The sequence below is a fragment of the Apium graveolens genome, unplaced genomic scaffold, assembly GCF_009905375.1.
Source record: "Apium graveolens cultivar Ventura unplaced genomic scaffold, ASM990537v1 ctg8049, whole genome shotgun sequence".
Taxonomy (NCBI): Eukaryota; Viridiplantae; Streptophyta; class Magnoliopsida; order Apiales; family Apiaceae; genus Apium; species Apium graveolens.
Window position 1 is genome coordinate 1 of NW_027420845.1, and position 11,490 is coordinate 11,490.

Consider the following 11,490-nt stretch of genomic DNA (forward strand, 5'->3'; position numbering starts at 1 on the left):
TATAGTTTAATTTCTTGTGATACATCTGTTAAGAATGTTTTTGGATCTAATTTTAAAGATTGGTTTTGTTCTGGGAACAACACATACAAATGTAACAAAAGCCAATCATCCCATACAAAATGCAAGGGAAAATTTCAATCTCATGCATCTGTAGTTTCGAAAACATTGTTGAGTAACCGGCTCATCTAAAACCTTAAGGTCTTAGATGAAGTCCGAAGGCCACGATAGGATCATATATTTAACAAACATGTTCAAATACTTTCGAAATATGGCTTTACATCAGACTAAATTACTGTATTGTCTGGTGAAGTTCTCAGAAGCTTACAGGTATCGACAACAATGGGGGAACCGAAAGTAGAAGAAGCACGGCAATCTGATATACCAAAACCAAAGATGGTGCTGTCACAGCTAAATGTACCACAGAAGAACACATTCAACTCTTCACAACCTACATCACCTGTAACGAAAGCCGCGGGCGTTAAGTACAACTGCTTGTGCTCTCCAACCACTCATGCTGGATCTTTCAGATGTCGACATCACAGGAACAGTATGTCGCGTAGTAGCAAGTCCGTTGGCTCCAAACTTAATGAGCTTGCTGGTAACACTTGACATTCTGCAGTCTGCACTATTAGTAAATTTGAGAAATTTTATATACTATGCACTCTGAGTATGTCTGTATTGAACACTATAGTTTCATTTCGTTCTGGAGTAGTACCAGAACAAGACTGATGTATAAAAATCGTAAATTTTCTCCTTTGTGGGATCTCAGTTTTAACTATATTTTACGCTTGCTACACACTGTTACTATAGTTGTCGTCTTGAAGATTTGTGCATTTTACGCGATGGTGCTCACACTGTTACTTATCTGAAGACCTATTTGAACTGAAAAACCTATCCTCTAATTACATATCATATTCAATTTCCGTTGTAATAACTTTTTAGCACGAGAAAAAACTAAATGAGTCAAAAGCAAACTGGATGAAACCATGTTAGTAGTATCTGCATTTACACAGACGCGATCTGAAATGAAATCTGGATATTCGAGGATAGAGAATAGATTGAAATATCATACCCGGTCTTCTTCACATATCTTCATTGTGGAGTATGTTCTGCTTTCAGTTTGTCTGTTTAAGAAATCTCCTGCAGTAGAAAGTTTAGTTCATCTGTTTAAGAACCCTTTGCAATAGAATGTTAGAAATAAATTATAGCAAAGTGATCCTCATCATTATTAAGCTCAATAAAGGTTCTTAGGCCACATCCATATAACTATTGAAACCTTACAATCATTTGTACATATATAACTTTGTTTCTCGCAAGCTTCAAATCCTGACGAGAACAATTAAGAGACAAAAATATGCCATATCCAACATATAAGACTCTATACCCAACTAAACTACACAATATAACTCACTCAAGGGGCATTTCAACGGAACTGCTCACAATGGGCAAGTATCTTCCTCATCCTCTATTGCTCACATTGGGCAAGTATCTTCCTCATCCTCTGCGGGAATCATGTGCTTCCTGCAATTCGGGCAGGTGACGTTCCTATATTTCAACCACTTGTCTAGGCAACTTTTATGAAAAACATGGCCACAGGATAAGTGGTTTATCACTGCCTCTGGTTTGAATTCTGTCAAGCAAACCGAGCATTCATGCTCGAGCTGCTTATGACTGCAAAGTGAGTCATAATTGACAGCTGGAATCCGGCTACGGAATTCTTCAATGGAGGTCCCAAAGCAGATCTCACGACTTCCAGAAAAGTTAGTGGGGCTCACAGTAGAATATTCTTCCATGACACGACTTGGATGCCTATAGCATGAAGGATATGCCACACTATTTCCTTCAATGTAGAGATTGATTTGACTGTGTTTATCAGGATTATGCATAACATTCCAGCATCGATTGGAGTTGGGTAAGGTGAAAAACCCATAATTGATTTGAAACCTACGTATAAGATATGATGGCGTTAGTTATCTTTCATATTTAATAAAGACCGAGGTAACAGAATAAAATACCACAAGTACAAAAAAAATTAAAAAGGCTAAAAGGTACATTTCTATGAAATCCATGAACTACACTGGTTTCGGAACTTTCTGTATTTCCTAATCCCGAACTAAAAGATAGGAGTTCCAAGCATCCCCGACTAATTTTTTAAGTCCATGTGTAGTCTAGCAGATGAAAGGGATGGATTGGTCATAACCTAAGTTGACTTTCAAGAAATAAAGATGTCAGATTCTCCTAATTTGTCATTAAACTTGAAATAGACTACTCAAATTTTTGAGATTTTAAAATGTATTTGCATGTCAAGAGATGAAAATTTTAAATGAATTGTATCTGAATGTGCCAGTGAAGGTCAAAACAACTTTTTAGTAAAGAATACGAAAATAACGTCTTTTTAAAAAAAAATAATTGGACAATTAGGACAATTGGGATACACATTGATTTTTACATTTTAGACATACGTTTACAAAGGGAAAATCTTATACGAGTGGGAAACCCAATTTGTAAATGTGTATCCCAGTCGTTAAAATTGGCCACCACATCCGAAAATTGTTTATTTTTTATCATCTTTTCTCTGCATGTCAATTTCAAGTTTATAGTTCTCTAACTCAAATGTAATTCTGCCAGAACCATTGGCATCACAACTGTATATTACCTATGAAACTAAGTTTTACGAACAACATAATAAAAAACAACAATTAAAATATAAGCTACCTTAATGACGATCCAGAGTTGTTGATATATACTGAGACTGAAAAATGACCACTGGTTGTTCTGCAAAGAAATCATAAACATCAGTCTAAAACATACATGAGAACAAATTGCTAACACCCTACATGTAACAATGCAATTCTGGACAAAATCGTATAAGTAACAAACTTGCAAATTGTTTCTCAAATTTAAAATTTTCAACTTAGAACTAATCTCTTAGTAATTGGTCAGATTGGCAGAAGCAGCAGTTTAAGCAATTCAGAGGCTCAAGTTAGTACTTTAGTATAGTACTAAGACGTAGAAGCAGATACAACAAGAATCCCTCATAAAATAATATAAAAAAATCGGCAAAATAAGTGTTAAATCTAATTGGATTTTTTAGTTCTTGTCACAACCCTTGTCATCTTCCTCTCTAATCTACGGTGTTCACAAGGCAGACAGGAACGAAAAGATCTGTAGATGGCATAGTGGCAAGAGCCCCTCATTCTCCATTCTTGTCATGAGGACGAATCGTTGAATCCTCACTCAACACTTACTGCCTCTCCTCCCCTAACACTGAAAAACTAATCTTCCACAAAAAAAAAACTCGAAACCTTTTAAAAAGCCACTAAAACAACCTTTGAAACATCTATGAAGCCTTTCAAGTCCAATTTGAAAACAGCTTCAAGAAACACAATTTTACAATAAACCAGAAATTGTGCAATCAATTCATGCCATAATCCACACAAGAAAAACATGACAGAACCCAAAACAGATTTAACACAAGTACATTCAAGAAAAGAACAAACATTTCAAATCATCGAATCATTCTCCATTCTTGTGACTTCGTCATTAGTACGAATCATCGAATCCTCACTTAACACTTACTGCCTCTCCTCCCCTAATACTAAAAAACTAAATATTCCACAAAACACAACCTTTAAACATTTAAAAAAGCCTTCAACTCCACTTAGAAAACAGCTTCAAGAAATACAATTTTACAATAAACCAGAAATTTTAACAACCTTTAAACCATCTAAAAAGCCATACAAACAACCTTTGAAACATCTATAAAGCCTTTCAAATTCAATTTGAGAACAGCTTCAAGAAAGCAATTTTACAATAAACCAAATATTGTGCAATCAATTCATGCCATAATCCACAAGAAAAACATGACAGAACCAAAACAGATTTAACACAAGTACATCCAAAAAAATGAACAAACATTTCAAAACTAACACAAGTACATACATAAAGTACATAACCAAAAGACAAGAACTTTAATGAACTAACACACAATTCATTACCTAAAAACATCAAACACACACAAATTGAACATAAAACCAAAAGGGTATCCAAGATCTAATGAAAAGAACAATCTTGACACTAAAGAACATCAAAAACAGTCAAATTAATTTCTCTAAATAGGAAAAAAGAACCTAAAATAATAAAAATCAAGAATTTCAAATATTAGTGCAAAAGAGCATGATAAAAAAGAGAAAAGTACTTACAGGGTAAGCTTATGCAGAAAAAATGTAAAAGTGACTGAAATATCTATGTAAAGGTACAAAAATAATAAAATATATAGATATATAAAAAGATTTTTTTTTAAAAAAAAAATAGATAAATAGCATAGGATACTAAAGTAGGGAAAGATGAGACAATGCATAATGGATTGATAATGATGTTCTTAATTTACTGTCTATATAAAATATCCTCATAGATTAACTGAGATAGAGGTATTTTTTGTAGGGGTCCTGATCTCATTATATCGATCGATTTTTGGTACTTGATTAATGTTACCGATATAAATTTTTTAAATTTTAGATTTTTTGTATTGACGAAAATTTAGTACTTCACATGTCCCATTAAATTTTTTACATCAAATTTTGACATGTTTTTCAATATTCATTTAAAGTATAACTCTATTATATTTTTTTTAATTTCTTTTTCTGTATAAAAGTTTCATTCCATTGGATAAAAAGGGTAAAAACAATATTTGATAAAAAAATTTATTCAAAAAAAAAAAAATTAAAAACCATTACGAAACTATATTTTATTGAGGTGTCGAAATGCGTACAAATAGTATACGTAGAGAAATCAACGGGTACATGATTAATGTGAGTCAGACTGTTACGTTATTCTATTCGTGCTTAAATTTACTTATTAATTTTTTCGGGAAAATTTTCGTAAATAATTTGGGCACGGATAACATTACCATATTTGGAATCCCGGAGTTTTGCTTAGGACAATATAGGGAGAGGAGGGCATCATGGAACCCACCTGTCCCCCATCATTACAATCAGCTTGTTTTGGTCCATGTTCTCCTGTTCAATATGTTTTGGCCTTTTCCCAATCCTGTTGGTTGTTTAAAGGACAATTTCTGAATGTAAGATATGGACTGTAATAACATAAAAAATAACTTGATTAATCGAAAAACTTCTAAATATGATCTCAAAATGCACAAAGATTACTCGAAAATCCGTTTTATTTGGTTGCTTCTTCAAAATCCGAGTAATCAACTGATCTTCGAGTTCTCGTTTTCAGATACTCGCTTAAATTATAACCGATTGACTTCCTATTTTCCCGAGTACTCATTCGAGATAACCGATTTTAGAATACTCGTAGTATTTTTCACTTTTATGACCAACAACTTTAGAACAATAAGCACATGTACAAGCATAAAATGCAGCAGTTCTTTGATTATTGTTACAGGCCTGTCTGTAATATTTTGTCTGACATAAAAACTTAAACGGAAGTAAAAATATGATGCAACCTTCAACCTTTGAAACTCGGTAACCTGCAGTTCAGTATCCCCTACGTTTTCAGCAGTTTCTAAATGGCGTAAACCCGGAAAGGTGCAAAAATTGTTGCTCTTTGCAACAAGAACACTCTTTCGGCCTGATACTGAACTGGGTTATGCCTCGTGTAAGAAAGGTCATGTCGGTTCATCATAGATCTCCGAAAGACTCCTATTGGCATGCCATTGCCTACTGGAACAGTTTATAAACTAGATAGAATCTAGCATACTATAATTTTATATCTTATATAGTATTGAAAAAGAAACAAAGTTGCTATCCATGAAAATCGAAACTAAATGAAAAGCCGCGGTTCCACAGCTAAAGAGTAGCGACGATTTTACGATCTCTTTGTGGCAAGATCATTTTTCCCCTTGTGGGTTCACGAGGCTTCCTTCTTGAATTTCAGAGGCAGGGTCTGCATTTCAAGTCCACCTTCGTAAGAATCCCCAGGGAAGCAATGAACTTCCAAGTAATTTTCCGGTTTACAGCCTAGCAGATATTTTTCATAAACAGTTACATACAGTACAATACTTTCGTCTTTTAGAAGCTTCAAGATTTGCTCAAAGGGTCATAATCAAATGCATCGCCAGCCTTAACAAAGCGTCCCTTCTCACGTTTTCTTACATCTGCCCTTGCCTTGCGTGTTTCATACCTTACTCTCTTATCAAATCTATGCACAATAAAAGATGAACTGTAGTTAAATAGATGGTGAAAGCAAAGGAAAATAATTCAGTAGTAGCTCAAGAAGAAGATGCTACTAGCAAGGAAAGGCAAAATGATGATAGTTCAGCTTCAAAACTAAATGCTACTAAAGAGAACTAAACTCTATCTTGCATGCACATGACATACACAAACACAGAAGCAACACAGTTGTGGTACCGAGTGCCTATGATTGGTCCTAAACATTTGAACTACAAAGCGGGAGTAATCTTACTTGCGCGTCTTCTTTTTGTCCTTGTAACGCTGTACAGCACTATTCCTGATATCAGAAGTTGAGGGACTTTCAGAACCCTGGGAACACCATGGCGGTGGCTCTCCCATGAGAAGCATTGGAGAGGCATCACAATCTTGATAATTAATGTCATTGCTCATTCCAGTGACACCAGAAAAAGAGATATTGGAGATTTGCCTTGCAAAGCAACCACTTGGGTTGGTCTTGCAGCTTATCATGGAATCAGCAGCTGATGCATTGCTGCCTTTAGGCTTCATTACATTTTGCCAACCAATCAATGAGCCCTAGAAATGGAATTGTGAGGATAGTTGAATATGTCATATGAAATAAATAAGAAACGATATTATAGATTTATAAATACTCCTATCAATCCCACTTAACCTCTTGGGTACATACACTCCACTAACAATATTTCAGTTATGCAAATAATTATGAACAGGCAATATTACACTGAATCTTCGGTTTTGGCTTCAGTATGGAAGTAACTTTGTCAGACACTTGAACACAAAACTTATTTGTGTCAGATCCTCTGACCAAATATCTAGACACTTTGATCAGCTAAAAGTCTACATGTGAAATTATTTTAATGCAAAAAGAGAACGGCAAAGAAGAAAGAAGAAGAGCAGAAGAAAATGCATCCTCGGTCGGCATCAATGAAAAGATGTATATTGATAATAGAAGTCAAATATCATAGCTTAAAAATATAATTTGCAAAGTTTCTACAAAATTATGTTTAAGTTGATTAATAAGTCTATTTTTTCTGTGATGTCTTATTCAAGATACGTAATTATAAATAAACTATGACGTGTCCCTGCAGATATGTCCAAACATAGGACAGGGTACCCGACTACCCGTGTCCCAAATTTTTGAGATATCTGAGTCCTACACTTCTTACCAGATTCAGCACAACCTGGCTACTTGGCTGACAATCTATCATGAGTTTGAAGTTAACATAACTTGACTTGCATTTTACTGAAAGAAAAACACAATTGCTTTACAGAAAAAAAAAACAAAGTGTCTGGTTCTAGAAATTAGCAAGGTTTTTTCAAAGATAACAATCGATAAAATATATCTATATTGAAAGTTTAACTGAAAAGAGGAACTTGTTCATCGGATTATATAAAATTGGACTGAGAGGTCTATACCAAACATGGAAGACAAAAAGAGATATTGAGGGACAGTTGTTATACAGACTCCAGGTAATTATTTTTACATGATAATGAATTCTTCTTTTAACTCATAATGGCATCAAATATTTAGAGATGTGAAATGAAAGACAATCTATATAAACAAACCTCAGCAACATATGGTCTTGGAGAGATGGTATCGGCACCAGTCATTTCCTTCATCTCAAATAAGCCATCAATCCCATTGTTATTAAAAAATTGCTGAGGATCATTATGACCCACACCAAAGAGTTCTTCATATTTCTCAATATTTGAATCAAGTTCATCCATATTAAAGTCCTCATGCAAGTCATCTTCATGTAATTCAAGCTCATCTGCTCCAATCTGTTTGTTCATTTAGGGAATGAGAGTTACTGAAACCATCATGCTCTGATATTAAAACAAATAACTATAATTTACTTAGTAGGAAAAATAGACAACAAATCTCTTTTTACGTGGTTAAGAATCATCAGTTGAGCATGTCTAAACCGATAACTATTGTACTGGAGATAGGGTTATCAATATACATAACTCAACATGTAGCATGCTTTGGTTTAAATGTGCAAAATGGTAAGATTACTTGTTTGATTGTGTGTGTATGGGTTTTCATGGCAAAGATATTAAAGAGTATTTTTGACAAGGGAAAAGAACAGGGCTCATACTGTTACTGTTCAATCAACCTGTCACAAATGCTAACCACGAGACGTATATTTTCGAAAGATTCTACGCCCAACAGAAAGTAAGCGATCCTTTTATCCAGAATTCCAAAACCTTAGATATCAAATTTTCGTAATCAATCCAACCTCATAATTTACCTTTGATGATGTAGATTTTGCAAAGACACTCTGCTGATATACAAGATTTTCGTCAAGTTGAGGCATAGAGGGTGACTTCCAACCATCTGAGCTATTTACATTCTGGAGATCAGTCACATTAATAGATAAGCCTCGATCATTAATGCTTCTTGAGGGGGCCTTGTCATTCGTGAGGTTGTCATCAGCAATGCTCATTGAACCCAATCCTTGCTCACAAGTAGATGCAAGAGCTGAAGGGAGATCCATGAGAAACGACCAAATACATGACAGTTCATTAGCTGAAGGACAGCCGGAGTAGCACTTAACTGCTTGCCTCTTATGTCCAGAAGCGTTAACATGTACCATCCAATCACAATTTTGACAAAGCGATGAGCTTTCCTCTACACATCTAACAAACGCTGGTTGCAAGTTGCACCTTTCGCATAGAAGTGTCCTTGGATGTCGTCGTGAAAGCGCATTAGCTGAATGAATACTACGGTCACATGATAAGCATAAGCAGGCTGCATCAGATTGACAATACACCATTGATCTTTGTTCCCCACAAAAATCACACATATAACCCATGTTTCAACCCTACTTAATCCACCTAAGGATCAAATTGCAAAGAGCAACACAAGTTGCAGATTTTTCAACTTCTCAGCCAAATGACATGCATCTACCAGTAGTAGTAACTGCTATACAAATTCTTAACTACAAGATCCCTGCAACCAAAGAAACACAAAGTAAAAGGTAAATAACTAGAAATTTCAGCACAAACAATAAGATAAGCTCTACTAACTCAGAATATATTCTACAGCAGGAATCAATAAAAAAATTTAGGCCAAATGTCAGAGATCATAAGAATGATACCTCTGATCAAAATGATTGTTTGAACTATGAACATGAAAAGCTAAAAAAGATACTAAAGGACATAAAAGTGGCCTTCAAAACAAGCATCTACACAATTAAATTAAAAAGTACAAACTACAAAGAATCAGGAACACTGTCAACACTCAACATGTCTAGTGTTCTGAATTCCTAGGAATCATATACAAAGTGTGAAAAAAACAAGAGATAAAGTAGAGGAATTATGTTCCACCTTATTTCCAAAAGGTAACAAAAACACTAAACTAAAACTTCCTTTTACAAAAAGATAACAAAAATTAACATAAAGACCTCATCCACAACATAAAAGAAAAGAATATAGCACCAAAAGGCCAAATATATCAGAAAAAAAAGACTTCATACACTGTCATGCAACTAAAATCTTCAAAATTTGACAAAGCTAAACACACATAACATATCAAAAACTCATGTATTTCATCATTTTAAACACATATAAGCCTGTGTAAACATTAAAAGGTGTAATCTTTATTGAGTACAAAAAAAAACAACTTTTGGGTATTACACACAGATCATCAAACACTCAGAAAACAAGAATCTAAACCCAGAAACAAAACTCAGTAAATCCAAAAAAAACACAAAAAACAAGAAGTGAAATCTTACCTAATTGAACAACAAAGCCAGCCCAGATTACACAAGTTGACAGATTAAATGTGCAGCTTTTTCTCTTACAAAGATCAGAACTTTGGAGGTTTGAGATTCTGTTTTTCAGGATTTATTTTGTGGGAGACCAAGATTTTATTATGACAGAACAGTAACATAAAATCTAAGATGATATATGTACTTATAATGGATAAATAAAATAATAGTAAAAGGGATTAAAAGTGCAAGAGGTGAGGTGGGCTGCTGTCCATTTCTTGATACTGAAAATTTAGGTTCTCACTTACACTTTGGGTCCCATTAGTACTAAAAAGAGTGCACTTTTTGTATTATAAAAGGTTGTCAATGTACATTTAGTACAAATGTGTATATTAGTGATAATTAATCCGATGATCGACAAATTTAGCCTATTTTTATATAAAATTTACAAAAATAACCAATTTCTGAAAAAATTGGTCAATTTTAGCCGATGGGATACCCAACTCTCAGTAGAGTATCCAGTTTATATAAGATATCCAACTGGCAGTGGAGTATCCCATATATGAAATACCCAATTACCAGTGGAGTATCTTATACAAATTGGGATAACCAACTGGGAGTATTCAATCGGGCAAAATTGACCACTTTTTTGAGATTGACTATTTTTGTTAATTTTTTTCAAAAATCGGCTATTTTTATCATTTTTTCTAATTAATCAAACTTTGATAATAAAAACGTACAGGTACTCAAACAGGAATTAAAACTTTCACTGTGATTTGTAAAAAAAAAAATTGATGTGCTATGTATAAATCTCATTATTATATATGCCTTGATATATTAATATTTTATGATAGGCTATTAACAATCGTTTATCGTTAATTATTTCACGATAAGTTATTATATTTTTAAAAATCGCAGGATGCCTTTAAATAAAATTGATGTCATCGTCTACATCATAATGATAAAGATTGTAAAATTGATGGCTGTGCCTGTATTGTAGAATAAAGACAAGCATGTTGATAGGAAAATGGAGTCTTTTGAATTCTGAATTAGGATTAAAATTTTATTTTGATTTATTTATATTTTGATTATAAATTTTATTTATATTTTATATTTATATTTCTAAGTTACAACTTAGAAAATAAAGTTTCGGATGTTGGTTAGGTCGATGTTAGATAATAGTTTTAAATTAACAGACGTAATACAATTATGGTATAATTTGAAACTTATCACATTCATCTTATTCTTGTTTTCTAGTTATCAATTTGTTTTATAAAATAAATTGTTATGACAATTGTTCTTTATTTATCAAGAAAAATTCAAATTTAATTAGTAAAAAAAATCAAAAACTATACTCATATATATTATGAAATGATCGATGTTTCTAGTTACATAATATTTTGCATAATTAAATTTGATATATTTTAATATAATCATTTGCTTGTACATTTTCATTCACTTCTACTTCTTAATTTTACATTTAATTTTATGTTGGTATGGACATCTTAGGCTTAGGTAGACATGTATTTCAGCCTCGTTCAGACGAGTTGAAGGTATTTTGGTTAGAGGAAGAGAAAAAAAATAGGTTACCTAGGATAATGTAT

The 11,490-nt window shown here is 33.4% G+C and overlaps 1 protein-coding gene and 1 pseudogene across 1 annotated transcript; both read right to left on the reverse strand.

The window, feature by feature from the left end:
- Positions 1 to 1,202: 1,202 nt before the first annotated feature.
- LOC141704608 (putative E3 ubiquitin-protein ligase XERICO) lies at positions 1,203 to 2,782 on the reverse strand (annotated as a pseudogene).
- A 2,865-nt stretch (positions 2,783 to 5,647) lies between these two features.
- Positions 5,648 to 10,094, reverse strand: LOC141704604 (zinc finger protein CONSTANS-LIKE 10-like). Its single transcript, XM_074507821.1, has 5 exons — positions 9,911 to 10,094; positions 8,426 to 9,126; positions 7,740 to 7,955; positions 6,427 to 6,728; positions 5,648 to 6,162 (listed from the first exon to the last, which is right to left on the reverse strand). Exons 2-5 carry the CDS (start codon positions 8,987 to 8,989, stop codon positions 6,042 to 6,044), a joined length of 1,203 nt encoding a protein of 400 aa, XP_074363922.1. The 5' UTR covers positions 8,990 to 9,126; positions 9,911 to 10,094; the 3' UTR covers positions 5,648 to 6,041.
- Between the last annotated feature and the right edge of the window lie 1,396 nt (positions 10,095 to 11,490).

Coding starts and splice junctions, on each gene's coding strand:
- LOC141704604 (XM_074507821.1), bottom strand. CDS start 8,989: ATGGGTTATATGTGTGATTTTTGTGGGGAACAAAGATCAATGGTGTAT. Junction 6,729..7,739: donor CAAGACCATATGTTGCTGAG/GTTTGTTTATAT, acceptor TTCCATTTCTAG/GGCTCATTGATTGGTTGGCA. Junction 6,163..6,426: donor GACAAAAAGAAGACGCGCAA/GTAAGATTACTC, acceptor TATTGTGCATAG/ATTTGATAAGAGAGTAAGGT.